General features: G+C 59.9%; 2 protein-coding genes and 1 long non-coding RNA gene across 4 annotated transcripts in view; 2 read left to right on the top strand and 1 right to left on the bottom strand.

Moving 5' to 3' along the window:
• TFCP2 (transcription factor CP2) overlaps nt 1–5669 on the top strand; it is a 12339-nt gene extending 6670 nt beyond the window's left edge. The window contains exons 9-15 of one of the 2 annotated variants that reach the window (XM_042020587.1): nt 341–386; nt 775–868; nt 1992–2082; nt 2802–2908; nt 3712–3854; nt 4852–4903; nt 5007–5669. In XM_042020587.1, the coding sequence (XP_041876521.1) occupies nt 341–386; nt 775–868; nt 1992–2082; nt 2802–2908; nt 3712–3854; nt 4852–4903; nt 5007–5044 (571 nt within the window). In that variant the 3' untranslated portion in view covers nt 5045–5669. Of the gene's footprint in view, nt 1–337; nt 387–774; nt 869–1991; nt 2083–2801; nt 2909–3711; nt 3855–4851; nt 4904–5006 lie in introns of both variants that reach the window. The other variant, XM_042020586.1, reaches the window with a different exon arrangement.
• LOC121660970 overlaps nt 1–18101 on the top strand; it is a 25157-nt gene extending 7056 nt beyond the window's left edge. Inside the window, exons 2-3 of the long non-coding RNA XR_006014817.1 lie at nt 11290–11295; nt 18089–18101. This is a non-coding gene — a long non-coding RNA (uncharacterized LOC121660970). The remainder of the gene's footprint in view (nt 1–11289; nt 11296–18088) is intronic.
• Nucleotides 15643–18994, bottom strand: part of DTX3 (deltex E3 ubiquitin ligase 3) — a 4956-nt gene continuing 1604 nt past the window's right edge. The window contains exons 2-4 of the mRNA XM_042020588.1: nt 18221–18873; nt 16579–16796; nt 15643–16228 (exon numbers count right to left, since the gene is read on the bottom strand). Coding sequence (XP_041876522.1) covers nt 16153–16228; nt 16579–16796; nt 18221–18873 — 947 coding nt within the window. The 3' untranslated portion in view covers nt 15643–16152. The remainder of the gene's footprint in view (nt 16229–16578; nt 16797–18220; nt 18874–18994) is intronic.

Here is an 18994-nt window from a genome sequence, read left to right as displayed (position 1 = left end):
CCCAGTGCCATCCCAGTGATGCCAGTGCCATCCCAGTGCCATCCCAATGACCCCAGTGCTGTCCCAGTGCCATCCCAGTGATGCCAGTGCTGTCCCAGTGTCATGCCAGTGCCATCCCAGTGCTGTCCCAGTGACCCCAGTGCCATGCCAGTGACCCCAGTATCCCAGTGACAGTATCACCAGTATCATCCCAGTGACCACAGCATCCCAGTGATCCCAGTATCCCCATTAAAGTAATCCCAGTGTCCAGCCATCCCAGTGTCCAGTTACAATGTCCCCATGTCCCAGTGCTCCCCGTGTCCCCAGTATCGCAGTGACCGTGTCCCTCTGTCCCCAGCAGTGGGTCCCCGAGCCACCAGCCCGACCCCCCCGCGCCCCTGGCTGACGTAAGTACCTGCCCTGGTACCTGCCCTGGTACCTGCCCTGGTACCTGCCCTGGTACACCTGGGGGGGGAGGTTCCACAGGGGGACACTTGGGGTCACCTGGAAACGCCTGGGAGGCCACGGCCCTTCTGTCCCCACCTGGGGGGGAACCCACACCTGCGCTGGCCCCCCCTGAGCTCACCTGAGCTCACCTGAGCTCACCTCAGAGGAAACTCCTCCAGGTCACCTCTGAGGCCATCACCTCATCCCAGCTGCTCAGGGCTTCAATCCACACCTGCCCTGGCTCACCCTGAGCTCACCTGTGCCCCTGCCCGAGTGCAAACACCTGGTGTGCCTCACCTGGTCACCCGGGTCACCTGGCAGCACCTGTGTCCCCCCGTGTCCCCCCAGACGCTGCTGCCCACCTGGACCCCGCAGGAGGCGCAGCAGTGGCTGCACCGGAACCGCTTCTCCACCTTCTCGCGGCTCTTCAGGAACTTCTCAGGTGAGTTCTGCTCCCTCACCTGGGCCAGGTCACCTCCTCCCCTCACCTGGGCCAGGTCACCTCCTCCTCTCACCTGGGCCAGGTCACCTCCTCCCCTTACCTGGGCCAGGTGAGATTTCCCCAAATCCCTGTTTTTATAACCCAATCTAACGGCTCACCTGGCACCACCTCCCCCGGCTCACCTGGCACAGGTAACACGAGAAGGGCTGATTTTGGAGCTGAAAAATGGCAGGTTTGGGAAAACAAGGTGGAAATGGATGATGTGGGGACAATGAAGCTGAAAAATGGGGATTTGTGGGGGGAGAACGCTGAAAAAAAGCTGATTTGGAAGGGAAAAATAGCTGAAAATGGCAATTTAGGGGAAAACAAATTTAAAGTGCCAATTTTGGGGGAGACAGAGGTAGAAAATTTTGAATTCAGGCAAAAATGGGTTGAAAAGTGCTGATTTTAAGGAACATGAAGCTGAAAAATGGCAATTTGGGGGGGGGAGCAAGAGGTGAAAAACGCAGATTTTGGGGAAAACCAAGATGGAAGATGCCAGTTATGGGCAAAATGAAAGTGAAAAGCTGATTTTTGTGGAAAACGGAGGTGAAAAATGCTGATTTTGGATAAAGCAAACTTGGAAAATGGCAATTTTGGGGAAGACTGAGCTGAAAAATACCAAGTTGGGGGAAAACAAGCAAAAAATTGCTGATCTGGGGGAAAACAAAGCTGGAACATGCAAGGTTTGGGATAACCAAGCTGAAAAATGCTGATGTGAGGGAAAACAGGTGGAAGATGTTGAATTTGGGGGAAATCGCACTGAAAAATGCTGATTTGGGGAAAAATGAAATTGAAAAATGGTGATGTGGGGAGAAAAAGGGAGAAAAGTGATGGTTTTCGGGAAAACTGAGCTGGAAAATAAGGATTATGGGAAAACAAAGGTGAAAAATGCTGATTTTAGGAAAAAAAGTGGGAAAAATGCTGCTTTGGGGAAAACAGCCAAAAATACATAATCTGGGGGAAAGCAACGCTGCAAAAGGCTGATTTTGAGGAAAAACAGGTGAAAAATACCAATCCTGGGCAAACAGAGGAGAATTTGGGGCGAATTCGGGGTGAATTTGGCCCTTTGGGGGTTTTCCAGGAGCAGATCTGCTGAAGCTGACGCGGGAGGACGTGATCCAGATCTGCGGCCCCGCCGACGGCATCCGGCTCTTCAACGCCCTCAAGGGCAGGTACGGGGGGCTGGGACCCACCTGTGGGGCTGGGACCCACCTGTGGGACCCACCTGTGGGACTGGGACTCACCTGTGGGGCTGGGACTCACCTGTGGGACTCACCTGTGGGACTGGGACTCACCTGTGGGGCTGGGACTCACCTCTGGGGGCTGGGACTCACCTGGCCCAGCCTTTTCCCACCCGAGTCAGGAATTTAGAGGCACTTTGAGGAAGGCAGTCCAGGCAGGAGAGAGGAATTAGGAATTATTTCACTTTGAGAGTCCAGGAGTGGAGCCACAAGCCAGGAATTGATCCAGGAGCTGTCTCCACCTGTGACCCACCCAGGTGGAGTTACTTGCCTGGGAAGTTCCCAAAAAGAGGATGTTTCTTACACCTTTCCCTAAAAGGCAGGGGTTTAACACACCTGGAGCGTTTGGGAAGGCTGAGAGGGACAAGGTGTCCAGGTGGGGATGTCTGGGAAGCATCATCCCAGATACCTGCCACGGGACAGGGGAGGGCATCCCAGGAGCATTGCAGGTGTGCATTCCTGCCCCCATGGCACCAGGGAATGCTGACCCAGGGTCACCTGTCCCCCAGGGGACACCTTGGGATCAGCCAGGTGGGGACAGCCACAAGGGTTTTCCTGCGGGATGAGCTCGTCCAGCTCCTGCTGAGGACACCTGGCAGGGAAAGGGGCTGGGAAGGGAGGGGACCGCAGGTGACCCTCACCTGTCGCAGGATGGTGCGGCCCCGCCTGACCATCTACGTGTGCCAGGAGTCGCAGCAGGTCAGGGACCCCCAGCACGAGCACGAGGATGGCGACGGCAGCGCCGGCACCTTCTTTGGTGAGGGGGAGCAGGGATCACACCTGGGGGGGGTCGGGAATGTGGGGTCAAACCTGGGGGGGATTGGGAGTCTGGGGTCACACCTGGGGGGATCAGGAATCTGGGGTCACACCTGGGGGGTTGGGAATCGGGTCACACCTGGGGGAGCAGGGATCACACCTGGGGGGGATCGGGAATCTGGGTCACACCTGGGGGAGCAGGGATCACACCTGGGGGGGATTGGGAATCTGGGGTCACACCTGAGGGGATCAGGAATCTGGGATGTGCTGGCAGCTCTTTCCAGCAGAGCACCTGCCCACGGGTGCTCAGCACCCGCTGGCCCCATCCCTCATCCCCTCCTGAGATCAGCTGTACCCTCACCTGTGTCCCCACCTGTGCCTTGACCTGTGGCCTCACCTGTGAGCACAGAGCTCACCTGGGCCCTCTGTACACCTGGGGTCAGGTTAAAGTGCCAGAAAATGACCCCCTTCCCTCCATTCTTTGCCCCGATCCCGGAGGATTTCCCTCGGTGCCACCACACAGGTGTTGGCATCTCACCTGTGCCAAGCCAGAATTGGGAACACCTGTGAGAATCCGGGAGGGCTGGGGAGGGGCTATTCCCATCCTGCTGGGAATAAAACCCACCTGGAACAGGCCAGGTGGTGCTGCCCAGGTGGTGCCAGAAGGATTTTGGGGCCGGGTGTGTCAATCGCACGCAGGACACGGGGACGGGCGGGTCCCCGTTCGGGGGCACAGCTGAGCCCAGCCCCGGGGGGCACGGGGGGCACACCTGGGCAGGTGCGAGGCCGTGCTGTGCCCTGCAGTGTACCACGCCATTTACCTGGAGGAGCTGACGGCGGCCGAGCTGACGGAGAAGTTGGCACAGCTGTTCCGCGTGCCCGCCCAGCAGATCCAGCAGATCTACAAACAGGGACCCACCGGGATCCACGTCCTGGTCAGCGACGAGGTAACGCCCGCCTGCCCCACAGGCACAGCTGGGGGCTGCTGGGAGGGCGGGCAGGATCCCCTGGGAGGTTCACCTGGAGAACGGCATCACCAGGGATCACCTGGGCAGGTTTTGGGAGGGGCTCTCTCTGTTTGGAGACAAATTCTGGGAGAAAAACACTCTGCAAAAAGTGTTTAAAGAGAAAGGATGTCAGCAATTCCCTTTTTCTGCCAATGAGATGAACGAATACCAGTGGGTGAAAGTGACAAAAAAAGGTAAAACAGTTCATTACCAAAGCAAGATACCTGCAAGGCACAGAAAGAAATATTGCACCTTAGAGCCCAGCCCCACCTGGGCGCGTGGCCAGGAGGCGAGGACGGGGGCTGGCCCCGCTTTGTCTCAGGGAGGGGGAGAAGGGAGTGCACGCAGCAGCTCGGGCAAAAGCAGACGGGAGCCTGGTGATCCTCTGGCCTTGGTCTCCTCCTCGCAGCAGAAGCTGCTGGGTTTTGGTGTCTTTCCTCCTGTTGGTTCAGCTTCTCCGAGCTCTCGGAGCGGCCCCCGCCGGCTCCCTGGACTGAAAACCAAGCCAAAAACAGCTCAAGAAAAAAACCCAAAATAAACAAAGTCACCTAAAGGATTCCTGGTACAGCCTCCAGGCTGGGGCAAGGGAGAAAATAGAAAACTTCTTGCTTCAAGCTAGCGAAAACCAAGGCAGTGAAAGCGAGGATGGGACGTCACGCGCCAGAGAGGGAGGCTTTGAATGAAACCCGCGCGGGTTAAAATCCCCCAGGTCCCTCTCAAAGCTCCCGCAGCCATTTCTGGGCATAAAGCAGACGATCAGGGAATGGAGAATCATCTGAAAATCACCCCGAGACAAGGGCCCGAGGAAGGAATGAAGTATTTCTGGCTGGTGCTTCCAAAGCGCCCACCTGAGCTCCCACCTGGGCGCCTCCAGCCCTTTGGAACCCAAACCCTTCCCCAAAACCCCCTAAATTGGTGTTGTTTTGGGTTTTTCCAGATGATCCAGAACTTCCAGGATGAATCCTGCTTCGTCCTGGACACCATGAAAGGTGCGTGAGTACCTGGGGCTCTGTGTTTGGGCCACACCTGTGTCCGATGGCCCCGCCCCACCTTCCCTCACCTGCTGCGGGGTGACCTTGGCTTCCTTTGCAGCCGAAACCAACGACAGCTACCACATCATCCTGAAATAGGGGGCCAGGTGAGGGACAGGTGAGGAGCACCTGCAGCCTCTCAGCACACCTGGAGACCCTCCACTCCCAGCACGAGGACACAAGCAGAGAGATCTGGGAACCCCCAGGTGTTGTTACCTGGCCGCCCTCCTCGCAGGGAACACCTGGAAACCCCCCCGGAGAGCCCCCAGGTGTGGTTACCTGGCTGCCCTTCCCACAGGTGACTCCTGGGATGGACAGGATGCTCTGTTGCTGGAGCTCTGAGGCACCAGGTGTTCACCCACCTGGGAAAGGTGCTGCCTCCAGGTGTGTGCAGGTGCGAAGTGATCTCATAAGCTCATCAAGAATTCCGGATTTAATTATGGAAAATTGGAGGATAAAGGAATAACTTGGGGGAGGGGGAGGTGGCGAGGGGACATTGCTGCGTGTTTTGGGGAGAAAAGCAAAGATTTCGCTATTTCTGCTGAATATGTGAAGTGATTGAAGGGGCTCCGGGCAGGTGTCCAGGTGTGGGAGGTCGATCCCCAGATCCCCCCAGACTTGGATGCTCCTCAGCCCATCAGGCATTTTGGGCAAAAAATTGGGGAAAAAAGACAATATAAACCAAGGATTTGAGTTAAATAAAGCTGGGGTGGGATCCAGGTGAGGCAGGTACTGGCTCAGGTGACAGTCATGACAGTCTGGCCAGTGCAGGGGGTCAGCTTCTCCAGGACTGCAGTAGCACCTCCAAAATCACCCCAAAATCATCCCCAAGACCATCCAAAAATCACTCAAAACCACCCCCAAGTAATCCCCCAAATCACCCCCAAACTACCTCAAAATCACCTCCAAAAATCTGCCAAACCACCTCAAGATGGCCTCAAAATCACCCTGAAACATCCCTGAATCTTCCCCCAAATTACCCCAAGTCACCACCGAAAATTACCTCAAAATCATCAACAAATTACCTCAAAATCATCCACAAATTACCCCAAAATCACCCAAATCCACCCCAAATCCCCCATGCCCAGGGGGTGTCAGAGCCGGAGGATCCCGAGGCTGATGGTGGTTCAGGAGGAGCGGGAGCGCCCCGGGATTTCCCCTGGAAAAGGCGAGGCTGGGGGGCACGGAGGGGCTCTGATCCTTTAATTTCGTTAATCGATAACTCGGAGTCGTGGTCCCCAGTTCGGTGCCTCCCCCCAGACTCCGAGCCACGCCCTGACCCAGGCGTGAAAAGAACAATTTACTGGAAACAGCAACGAGATAAGAAACAAAGGGAAAACAGCAACGCTGATAAGAAATGGTGTGGAATGACCTCAGGGTCCTGGCAGGTACAGAATGACCTCGGGGTCCTGGCTGGTACTGAATGACCTCGCGGTCCTGGCAGGTACGGAATGACCACAGGGTCCTGGCAGGTACAGAATGACCTCGGGGTCCTCGCTGGTACTGAATGACCGCAGGGTCCTGGCAGGTACGGAATGACCTCGGGGTCCTGGCAGGTACAGAATGACCTCGCGGTCCTGGCCGTGCCCCTCACAGCTGCTGCAGAAATTAACCCTGTCCTGGCCACCACCAGTCCATTCCCCATGCCTTACTCCACACCATCCACGTCATTCCTCATTCCACACCTTCCACTCATCCTTTATTCTACACCATCCACATCATTCCCAGGTCCCCACACCTTCCAGCTCCTCACATATTTATGTGTACACACGTATTTGTGTGCGCACACAACCCAGGCAGGAGTTTCATCTCCACGGTCCCTGGCTGTCCCAGGTGTCTCTTGGGGTCGGTCAGTCCTGGCTGTGGGATGTGTCCGTCCCGGATCTGTCCCAGGACACGAGGGCTGCTCTGCTGTCGGCTGGTGGCTGCATCCAGAGCTCCCAGCTGGTGCAGCCCATCCTCACCATCCGTGGGAGTTCTGGCAAACGCTGGCAGTGTCACCCACAACCACCATGACACAGTTCAACATTCCAGATGTTCTCACCCCAAAATCAAAGCCCCTTGAAGGACACTTGTGTTTCCCTGCCCTTGGCATCACCCTCCAAGTGCACCCAGGTCCATGAGCAGAAACAATCCCAGGGATGGGTTTGCCTTTGCTTGGGGCAGGACTGATCCAAACTCTCTTCCCTGACACATTCCTCGCATGAACCACAGGGACTTTGTTCCCTTCTATGGCACCTGGGGGTTCACACTGGGCAGGGCCAGTTCAACTGGTGGAGCCTCGGGTGTTGAGTGACCAGCTGACCTTCACAAAATGCAGATCCCAATGTTTGAAGGTCCCACCAGCCCCTGCCTTCAGTGTGGGTTTTAACAGCCATTGCACCGTTCCCGTTACCTGAGGCTGGTGCCTGACAAGGAATGTGACACCCCCCCCCCATCCCGAGCTCTCCGGCCCAGGTGTCCGCGAGGCCGTTCTTGAGATGAGTCCCAGTGTCCGACTCCATTTTTCAGCGCTGCCATGTCGCCATGGGACTTGTTTTCCAAGGCCCAGGATGGTTTTCCAGGCAGTGGCGTGAGGCACAGGGTCCATCTCCAGCCATCCACTGGTGCCCCCCACCGCTGTCAGCAGCAGCGCCTGCCTTGGCGGGTTTGAGGCGCTGCGATGTGATCGATCTGCCAGCCCTCCCCACGCTGGTTTTTAGATCACAGGGGCTTCACCCGCTTGGCCCTGCCTGATCACAGCGCACGTTTCACAGTCGTGGGCTACCAGGGGTGCAGTGTCCATGGCTAAGCCCATCCCTCCGTCATGAGCCCATTGCTGCACCGCCTTTTTGCCCTGATGAGCCCACCAAGCTGGAGTAACTCTCCAGATGTGCCTGACCCACCTGGTCATCGTCGTGATGCTCCTCATTAGCGCCTGATGGCTTTTCATGGTCAGCCACTCCACCCGGGCAGCGATGTCTTGCCACACTTGGGCAGCCCAGATGAGTTTCCCTCCGCGCTGCCAACTGGCCTTTTTCCGTTGTACTAGTTTGAAAGCAAACCAGTGGGAGATCCCAAGCCAGAGTTACAATTTAATAGGAAAATTAAGATAAAGGCAATAATACAGAAACCCTGGCTTAACCTGACAGGGTCAGGATACGACCTGACACCCTGCCGGGCAGGGCAGTCCGATTGAACGGTGGCTGCACTCCTGTTGGAGTGATGGATGTGGCTCTGTTGAAGCGGTGATCCTGTAGAAGGGGCCACTCTTCCTCTGAAGGCCCAGTGGTGGTTATGTAGCTCTTGTTCTCTGGGAATCCACTAGGAAAGGCTGCCTGTGGTGTTCCAAACCCCAGATCATATCCAGGTAGGAATGCTTGGCTCCTCCCCCTGGGCGGAGCATCTCACAGTGGGCTGATGACGTTTTACGGGCCATGCGGTGAGGCCTTTGTGGCCCATTAACAGAAGATACTCCCCGGAGGGAGTTATCAGGGATGTGTCATGCAAGAGATAAGGAATGCTGCCCCACCTGCTTTTAACGGCTTATGAAAATGGTGATAGAATACCTACTTTTGGTTAAATCTTACATTGAGACATCCATCGTGCCAGCCACTCGCACACACCATTTGTCACCACCCACGAGTTCCTTCTCTTGCTCAGCAATATCCAAAGCCAGCTGGGCGGCTTTCAGCTCTGCAACCTGACTTGATCCCCCTTGTCCCTCGGTAGCTTCCCCGAGCCGCTGCACAGGGCTCCGTACAGCACTTTCCATCTCCTGCTGGTCCCTGCGGTCCAGCAGGATCCGGCACTGATCTCCCACTCTGCGGTAGCTGGTTGTGTGGTGGGACCTCGGTCACCTTTTCCTCCTCTGATGATAGTTTGAAATATTCACCTCCAGGCCAGTTTGTGATGATTTCCAAGATCCCAGGATTAGGATTTCCTCTCCGAGCTCGCTGTGCCATCAGTGCAATCCACTTGCTCCACTTGGCATCAGTTGCGTGCGTGATTTGTGGAAAGGGCTTTCCCTGTGAACGTCAGCCCAGCACTGGCAGCCGGGTGCCAGCAGCAGCAGCGCTTCGGTGCCAATCACATCCGAGGCAGCTCGAACCCCTTCACAGGCTGCTAAGATCTCTTTCTCAAGCTGTAGCTGATCCTCTACCCCCAAATCCAGAGCCCCAGAGGTTGTTCTTGAGGTGCCTTCTGCCAGAGGCTCCAGGAAGGACCATTCTCCCCAGCTGCAGGGTAGAGCAGATTCTTCACATCCTGCCCTGGTCTGACTGGCCCAAGGGCTCCTGCAGGAACAATCTGATCTGACCAAAAGCTTGTTATCCTTCAGGGCCTCACTGGAAATCCTGCTGCTTTCGTGTCACAAGGTGGAGAGGGCTGACAGTCCATCTGCAACTGGGGATGGGCTTCCTCCAAAACCCCACAGGGCCAGGAAGGCCTGGGTCTCCTTGGTGCTGGTCAGTGGGGACACAGCAGTTATCTCATCATCACCTCTGCTGGAATCTGCATCCATCTCACCACTCCACCCCCAGGAACTGAATTTCCTGGGTGTGCTAGTTTGAAAACAAACCAGTGGGAGATTGCAGGTCAGAATTATAATTTAATAGGAAAATTAAAATAAATGCAATGGTACAAGAACACAGGCAGAGTCAGAGTACAGCCTGACACCCTGTCAGGCAGGGTGGTGGTAGCAGTCCAGATGAAGTGGTTCTGTTGAAGCCGTGATGCTGTAGAAAAGGGTTTGGTCTTCACCTGAAGGTCCAGTGGTGCAACTCTTGTCCTCTGGGAGTCCCGTAGGTCAGGGCTGCCTGTGCTGTTCCAAAGCCCAGATTACATCCAGGTGGGAATGCTTGGCTCCTCGCCCTGGGCGGAGATCTCCCGGTGGGCTGATGTAATTCTATGATGTAATTAATGCGTGGGCCCTTGACAGTCCATTAAACAGAGATAGACCCCAGGGGGAGTTATCAGGGATGAGTCCCGGTAGGAGATAACGAGCACTGCCCCACCTGCTTTAATCCCTTGTGAAGGTGATAATGGAACACTTTTGCTTCTGGTTACACCTTACATTGTAACTTAGGGCACCAGGCAGGCCCCGTGACTTGGCTTTGTTCAGCGGCGTTCAGGAGGATGTGGATGATCTTCTCCCTTTTCCCAAAAACTTCCTCTGTTCCCCCCCACAATGATGTCATCAATGCACTGCAGATGTTCTGGAGCCTCACCCTTCTCCAGTGCACTCTGGATCAGCCCATGGCAGATGGTGGGACTGTGCTTCCACCCCTGCGGCAGTCGGTTCCAGGTGTACTGCACGCCCCTCCAGGTGAAGGCAAACTGAGGCCTGCACTCTGCTGCCAGAGGGATGGAGAAGAAGCCATTGGCAATGTCAGCGGTGGCACCGCTTCGCTGCCCCACACTCCGTACTGGAGTTCCAGCACGCCCAGCACAGCAGCTCTCGGTGGTGGTGTGACTTCATCCGAGCCGCGGTAGTCCACTGTCAGTGTCCACTCTCCACTGGACACCCCCAGGCCATATGGGGCTACCGAAGGGTGAGCGAGCCTTGCTGAGCTCTCCCTGGCTCTCCAGTTCATGGATCTTCCAGGGATGGGGATCGGGCAGTCCTGGCTGGTGCGGTACTGCCGAAGTCGCTGTTGTGGTGGTGGTGATTGGTACCTGCTGTTCCTCAGCCCTCCTCAGCCCCAGAACAGAAGGGTCCTCTGAGAGACAGGCAAGATGTTCAACTTCTAATGCCCTCTGTCTCCACAGCAGCTGTCCCCAAAGCCCACCATTGTCCCTCTGGGTCTCTGAAATCCCCTCTCCTGAGGTAACCTGTCCCAAGGATCCCCGAGGCCTCTGTCCCAGCCACAGTGGGGGAGTTTTGCCGCTCGTTCCCAGTCAGGGTCACTTCAGCTTCCAGCACAGCCCCTGTTGGGATCCCCCAGTCACCCCAGAAACAGAGATGGATCTGCCCCCACAGACCTCGATGGCATCAGGGGACGCTGTGTGCCAGTGCTCCTGTGGCTCTGCCGGGCCAGGCCTTGGATCCACAGAGTCCAGCGGATCCCGTTGTCCCTTCCCCCACATGGCTGGAGGGAGCTCTGGTCGGGTCATGGCACTCCCTGCTCACTTCCGTAAATATGAACTCGAGGTCCCCTCGTGTCCCCTCTGTGTCACACAGGTACGGCCACAGGTGACCTCGTGGGGTGTCCCCTCGTGTCCCCTCTGTGTCACACAGGTACGGCCACAGGTGACCTCGTGGGGTGTCCCCTCGTGTCCCCTCTGTGTCACACAGGTACAGCCACAGGTGACCTCGTGGGGTGTCCCCTCTCTCTCGAGCAGGGGGCAGCTTCTCCCGGTAGCAGAGACTGGTCCATACTGGTGGGACAGGGGACATTTCCTAATCTGCTCGAGCCTTTCAGCTCTGTCCAAGGTCTTGGACGGTCCTTCCACAGCCAAGGCCGGTGGGGAGGAAAAAGGCCGATCTCCATGGTCACTTGGGGCACCGTTTGTTCTCCTGCCTCCGTTGCCGTCACTGCCAGGGAGCTGGAGCACGACGATGCTCCAGACAAACCCCCACCACCCGGATTGTGTGCCCTGGCCCTGCAGGGACTGCTCGCTCTTGGAATCCCTGTGGGTTCCCTCCAGCACAGCCAATTCCCTCAGGTCCTGGACACCTTTCTCCATGGCGTTCCAGCTGCCTGGAGGCACCCTGGGATCATCCCTGAGGGAACACCTTTCCCTCACGCTCAGCAGGAGTCTCCTGCAGGGGCTGGGAGTCTCTGTCCTCTTCCCAACCCCCTCATCAGTGCCCACATCCCAGGACAGGGATCCCGGGTGCTTGGCTTCACTCCCACCCAGTTCCATGCTCACGATCTCCCAGCACTGGAGCAGCTGGGCCACCAGGGCCTGAAATCTTTTCCTGTATCCCACAGGTCTCCCAGGAATAGGCATCAGGGGGATTCTTGCTGCCTCTGCCTCTTCCTTGGGTTGGGAGGGCCCCGCTTGCTCTTCGTCCCTCACTGAGTGAACTGGTTTGCTCTTGGATTTCTTCTGTGTCGGGGTGGCTGCTCCTGGCACGGGCTGTTCCTCTGGCCCAGCTGCACTTGCAGTGGCCACGCTGCCTCTGGCTCTGCTCTCGTCCTCCTCCTCCCCCGAGGGTGCTGCCCAGTGACCAGCAGTGTCTGGCTCATCACCACCAGGGCCCAGCACACTGCACTGGGTTGCTGACAAAGCACTTTTCCTTCACATATTTGATCACTTTATCGCTGCGGTTTTTCGGGAGTGAACTTCCAAACCATTGGAGCAGAGAATTTCCTCAGATCCTGGCCCATTTTCTCCCACTTTCCAAACTGCCACGACTCTCCACCCTCGGGGCAGATCTCTGAAAGGCCTCCCTGGAAACCTCCTCCTCCTCCTGGACGACACTGAGCAGAGCTGGCAGAACCAGGAACAGGACCAGGCTTTCCTTAGCACCCAAAGGGAATTCAGGATCCTCCGAAGCTGCTGTAACAGGCCTGAAGGAGGCAAAGGGGCTGAAAAGCTGGGGAGAATCCTCCTTCCGTTTCTCCCCCCAGGATGGGTTCGGTTATTCAGGAATTCCCGGAGTAGGGGAGCAGGGGAGCAGCGCTGAACGCGCACCCCAAATGCCCCTCACTGCCCTGGATGTGCCCACAGCACGGCCACAAAGCAACCCTGATCCCTCTCCCTGCTCTGGAAAGGATACCAAGGAGAATTTGGGAACATGGCCAGGCCTGGACACCACACCCACACGAACACAAACAGCCCAGCGGCTCCGGACCAACATCTGATCGTGGGTCAGAGTTGTTTCCAACCCGCTCTGGGCAGATCTCCGGGGGTCTCAACCCTTCGTGCCCTCCTTTGGGCTCCAGTTGAGGCTGTTGTGGTTTAGGAATGGTGGTCTCCAGTTTTGTGCTGCCCCTGAGACTCCAAACCAGACCCTGCTCCCCCCCCTCCAACGGGAGGCACAAAAGGTGAAGATCCCAGGTGGAGATAAGAACAATTTACTGGAAACAGCAACGAGATAAGAGACGGAACAGGAACAGCGCCAATATTAATAACCAAAGGTGTGAGAAAAGAAATTATTCACACGGACAAACATCCCCGACAATAAACAAACCCCAGAGGGTTCCCTCATCCCATTCACTCCATGGAAGGAGCCCCTTGGCCCTGGAAGAGAATCCCTCCCCCAGCCCCAGCAGTGGCTGAGGTGGGACAGAACCACCCCTGGTCCCAGCCGAGCCCCTCCCGACTGCTGCAAAGCCCAGCCCTGTCCTGGCCAGGCCAGGAGTGGTCAATCCATGGCCCCGTAGGAAGATCACCTGGGAGGAGCCAGGTGAGGGGGTGCCCAGGTCAATTTGGGGGTCTCAGGGAGGGGGGGACCCACTGGAGGCTGTACCAGGGCTCAGGTGCCTCGGGCCCCTCCCCACGGCCTCGAGCCCAGCCCAGCTCCGGTCCAGCCGCGCTCCCCGCTGGGCTCTGCAGAAACGGGGCGGGGCTGGGAAATGCCTTGGACCCCCCCATCCGCTGTAGCCCCCCACATCCCCTATAGCCCACCCCATATCCGCTATAGCCCCCCCATATCCTCTATAGCCCCTGCATATCCTCTATATCCCCCATATCCCCTATATCCCCATCCATATCCTCTATATCCCCCACATCCCCTATAGCCCCATTCATATCCTCTATAGCCCCTGCATATCCTCTATATCCCCCACATCCCCTATAGCCCACCCCATATCCTCTATATCCCCCACATCCCCTATAGCCCCATTCATATCCTCTATAGCCCCCCACACCCCCTATAGCCCCCCCCATCCTCTATAGCCCCCCAATATCCTCTATATCCCCCATAGCCCCTATAGCCCCCTCTGTAGCCCTCGTATCCCCTATAGCCCCCCCATCCCCTGATGAAGTCGGGGACTCCTGGCCAGCAGGTGAAGTTTCAGTTGACCGAAAAAGGGAAACATTGTCCCCATTTTTGGAAAGATGGAAAGGAGGACCCTGGGAACGGCACTGCCACCCCCCGGGCCTCGGATGGATCCCCCTGGGAAGGTTCTGTGAGGCACAGCGGGAACGGGGAGGGGATTCGGGAACCCCAGCTCGGCCTCACCAAGGCCGAGTCCTGCCCAGTGGCCTCCGAGGGAGTGACCCCATCAGGACACGGGAAGGGACACCGATTCCATTTATTGGGATTTCTGTGAAACCTTTGGCACGATTCCCCACATCCAGGCTGGGGGCACGGATTCCATGGCTGGACCGTTCGGTGGATCCAGAACTGGCTGGAAAATCACAACCAGAGGGTCATGGGCAGTGGCTCAGAGTCCCGATGGACATCGGTGACCAGTGGTGCCCTTGGGGCTCCACACTGGGACCAGCGTTACCGAAAGTCCTCATCAGAGGGACCGAGGGACCTGCACAGGTGACACCGAGCTGAGGGTCAGGGACACCCCTGAAGGACGGGGCCATCCCGAGGGACCGGGACAAGCTGGAGCAGGGCCCTGTGGGGATCTCCCGAGGTTTAACAGGGCCGAGGGCAGGGGCTGCTCCTGGGCCGGGACAGCCCCCGGGATGGATCCAGGGGGATGAGCAGATGGAGCAGCCCTGGGAGAAGGAGCTGGGGGTGCCGGGGCTGAGAGCTGGACCTGCCCCAGCCCAGAGACCCCCAAGCCTGGGCTGAGCCCCAGCGTGGGCAGGGGGGAGGGGGGGTTCTGCCCCTCTGCCCCTGTGCTCAGGTGAGACCCCACCTGCAGAGCTGCCCCAGCCCTGGGGCCCAGCACAGGGAGGACCTGGAGCTGCTGCAGAGATCCAGAGGAGGCCCCGGAGCTGCTCCAGGGCTGGAGCCCCTCTGGAGCCAGGCTGGGGGAGCTGGGGGCGTTCACCTCACTCTGGGGAGAGCTCAGAGCCCCTTGCAGGGCCTAAAGGGGCTCCAGGAGAGCTGGGGAGGGACTGGGGACAAGGGATGGAGGGACAGGACACAGGGAATGGCTTCCTGAGGGCAGGGATGGATGGGATACTGGGAAGGAATTGTTCCCTGGGAGGGTGGGCAGGCCCTGGAATGGATTTCCCAGAGCAGCTGGGGCTGCCCCTGGATCCCTGGCAGTGCCCAAGGCCAGGCTGGACATTGGGGCCTGGAGCAGCCTGGGGCAGTGGGAGGTGTCCCTGCCCATGGCAGGGGTGGAACCAGATGGGTTTAGGGTCCTCCTAACCCAGTCCATCCCATGACTCTGTGTTGTCCCACCCCAGTATCCCCCTGACCTCAGGGCCCAGCCCAGTGCCCACATCCCAAAATCCCGATGTCCCATTTCAGTGTCCCATCCCAGTGTTTCCATCCTGGTTTCCCAGCCCAGTGTCCCAGCCTGGTGTCTCATCCCACTGCCCCCAGCCCAGGTCCCAGCCCAGTGCCCCCATTACACATCCCCATCCCAGTGTCCCATCCCAGTGTCCCATGCACGCAGCCCCAGGCCAGTGTCGCATCATGCTGTCCCATGCCCATGTCCCCATCCCAATGTTTTCATCCTGGTGCCCCATTCCAATGTCCCCACATCCATCCCAATGTCCTAATGTCCCCATCCCGATGCCCTCATCCCAGCATCCCAATCTCCACGTCCCATCCCAAAATCCCACGGCAGCATCCCCAGTCCTGTCCCCCACCCCCCATGTACCCCCACGCTCCCCAGCCCCCCCACACCCCTCAATCCATTGCATATTTTTATTGGATCAAAGTTACAGACCTGGGGGGGAAATAAAAAATAAATAACGCCCCCCGAGGGTGGGAGCCCCCCGGGGCTGGGGGGGCAGGGGGCAGGGATCCCCCCGTCCGTCCTGGGGGTCAGGGCTATGTACAGGGGTCCGTCTGTCCGTGCTGGGGGGGCTCTGCGGCACCGGCCCCCCCGGGGGGGCCTGGCCCCCTCCTTGTGCCCCCCCCCACCAGCCAGGGGGGCCGGGGGGCTCCCCCTGCTCAGGGGTGGTCCTGTTGTACGGGGGGATCCCCCCGCATGGGGGGTCCCGTTGCCTGGGGGGGTCCCTCTGCCCAGGGGGGTGGTCCTCCTGCCCCGGGGGTCCCGTTGAATGGGGGGATCCCCCTGCCCGGGGGGTTCCTGCTGTCTGGGGAGGTCCCGCTGCCCAGGGAGGGTCCGGGGGGATCCGGGGGGGGTCCCGGTGCGTGGGGGGATCCCCCTGCCCGGGAGGGGTCCCTGCCCCCCCACTCAGTCCTCGGTGATGCCCTTGGCCCGCAGCTCCTCCTGCACCCGGGCGAGGTATGTGGGGTCGGGGTACCCGAACCTGGGGGCAGAGGGGGGGAGTCAGTCAGGCCGTGCCCCCCCCCGGGTGCTCTCCCTTCAGCCACCCTCCCTTCCCCCACACACCCCAGCTGCCCCCCCAGTGCCCCCAGTCCCCTCCCCCCGCACACCCGATGCCCGCTGGCACCATTGGTCTTGTGGTGGACGTTGTTCCCCCACCCCTCGGGTGCCCTCCCATGTCCCCAGGTGCCCATCAGCCCCCCCAGGTGCCCCCCTCGCACAGCTGGGTGCAGGCAGTCTGTGCTGGACGTTGCTCCCCGACCCCTCAGATGCCCCCCAGGTGTTCCCAGGAACCCCCCAGGTGCCCCCCAGCCCCCCCCGTGCCCCCCGCACAGCTGGGGCCCGCCGGTGCAGTTGGTCTTGTGGTGGATGTCGTTCCAGGTGATGACGTTGGCACGGCCGGTGGTCAGCGAGGTGCCCACGGTGAAGGTGAGGCGCTGGGCGAAGGCCTTGCGGAACAGCCCCAGCACCTTGTTGCCCTCGGGGCAGTCGGGCAGGTATGCCACCCGCGTGGTGCCAGGGTACCGCACCCCCGGGTTCGGGTGCTCCACCTGCACGGGGCACGGGGCACAGGTGAGGGGGGCACAGGTACGGCACCCCCGGGTTCGGGTGCTCCTCCCGTGGGGTTACAGGTGAGGGGGGAGTGACGGGGGGCACAGGGGGACAGATGCCAGCGTCTGTTCTGGGGTACTGCACCCCCGGGTTCAGGGGTGCCACCTGTACAGGGGGCACAGGGGACAGGGGCACTGCCCGTGTGGCGCCCAGGTACCACATCCCCAGGTGCGGGTGCTCTGCCCATGCAGGGGATGGGGGTACAGGTAAGGGTGGGGGTGCCCAGGCACTGCACCCTCGGGTGTCCACCTGGGGTGGGGACAGGGGCCAGGGTGGGAGGGAAGTGACCGGGGGCACAGGGGACAGGTGCCACTGCCCATGTGGTGCCCGGGTACCGCACCCCAGATTCAGGTGCTCCACCTGCACAGGGGACAGAGGGGACACACACCAGGTAAGGGTGGGGACAAGGGACAGGGGGACAGGGCTGGGGGGTGCTTCACCTGCCTGGGGGGTGGCGGGCACTGGTCAGGGTGGGGGACAAAGGATGGGGGGGACAGGAGGGATGAGGGGGATGGGGATCAGGGCTGGGGGCACAGGATGGGGGCACCCAGCAGGGTTCGGGGCACCCAGGGGTGTCGGGAGCACAGGGGTGTTAGGGACACAGGGCTGCCTCAGGGGCATTTGAGGGCACCAGGGGTGCCAGCAACACCCATAAAGATTTGGGAACTCCCAAGGACACCTGTCAGGATGTGTGGATAGCCCAGGGATGCTGGGTACACCCAGCAGCAGGGTCTGGGGGTACCCAGGGCTGTTGGGGGCACAGGACCAGGTCAGGGGGTCCCTGTAGAGTCTTTGAGGCCACTCAGGAGTGCCAGGGGCACAGGGCTGGCTCAGGAGCATTTGGGGGCACCCAGGGGCATTTGGGGGCACCCAGGGGCGTTTGGGGCACAGGACTGGCTTGGGGTATCCATCACAGTTTTGGGGCACCCAGGGGTGCTGCATGCACTCCTTGGGATCTGGGGGCACCCAGGGGCATTGGGGGCACAGAGCTGGGTCAGGGGTATTTGGGGACACCCAGGGCCATCCAGCAGGACCTGAGGGTGTTGGGGACATAGGACTGTGCTAGGGCCACCCAACAAGATTTGGGGACACCCAAGGGTGCCAGGACCACAGACTGTGGCCGGGTGCCCTCATCAGGACTTGAAGGCACCCAGAAGTGTTGGGGACACAGCACCAGGTCGGGGCACCCATCATGGTTTTGGGGCACTTCAGGAGTGCTGAGAGCACTCAGCAGGATTTGGGGGCACAGAGCTGAACCCGGGCCATTTGGGGTACGCTGGGGGCACAGGGCTGGGCCAGAGCCATCCGCCAGGATTTGGGATCGCCGAGCAGGATTTGAGACCCGCCCCGCGGCCGCACTCACCCCCTGCACGCCGGGCGGGAAGACGTACTGGATGATGATGGTGCCGAAGGCCTCGTAGCCGGGCAGGGGCAGCGCGGCGTCGCGGGTGACCAGCATGCGGCCGTCGGGGGGCTGGTTGCCCACCAGCTGCCCGTAGAAGCGGCCGCAGACGGGGCAGGCGGAGCGCACCTGCAGCGCCCGCGCGATGCACTCCCCGCAGAACGAGTGCCGGCAGCGCTCCAGCGTGCGCGGGCCGCGCATCTCGCCCAGGCAGATCGGGCACTGCCGCTCCGGCTCCTCGTCCCGCGCCGAGCCCGCGCCGGGGGCACCGGCGGCACCCGCGGGGGGCTCCGGCCGGGCCCCCAACACCTCCCCGTGCCGCTGGCTGCGCTTCTTCAGCTCCTTCTCCGTCTCCTTGAGCAGCGCCTTGAGCGCCTTGCGGGCCGGGCAGAGCCCCGCGCCGCCGGGGGGGCCCGGGGGGGTCGCGCAGAGCTGCAGCACGTACAGCTCGGGGGTCTCGCCGTCCACCAGGATCCGCACCCGCGCCTCCTGCGCCAGCAGCGCCAGGCGCGCCGCGCGCTCCCGCGTCACGAACTCCCACACGCGCTTCGGCACCGTCACCCGGCTCTTGGCGGGGCCCCCGCACCCCGACATCCTCGACAGCACGAAGGACACTGCGGGGACAGCCCGGAGCGTCAGGGGTTGGGGAAGGATGGCTGAACAGCCAGGGAGTGGACATGGACACCCTAAAACACCCATGGACACCCTAAAACACCCAGAGATTGGGCATGGGGC

Source organism: Corvus kubaryi, unplaced genomic scaffold (assembly GCF_017639235.1).
Source record: "Corvus kubaryi isolate FWS band 111438036 unplaced genomic scaffold, C.kubaryi_AGA036_p1.0 37027, whole genome shotgun sequence".
Taxonomy (NCBI): domain Eukaryota; kingdom Metazoa; phylum Chordata; class Aves; order Passeriformes; family Corvidae; genus Corvus; species Corvus kubaryi.
The sequence above is the reverse complement of the archived record's forward strand: the minus strand, read 5'-3'. Positions and strand labels throughout refer to the sequence as shown.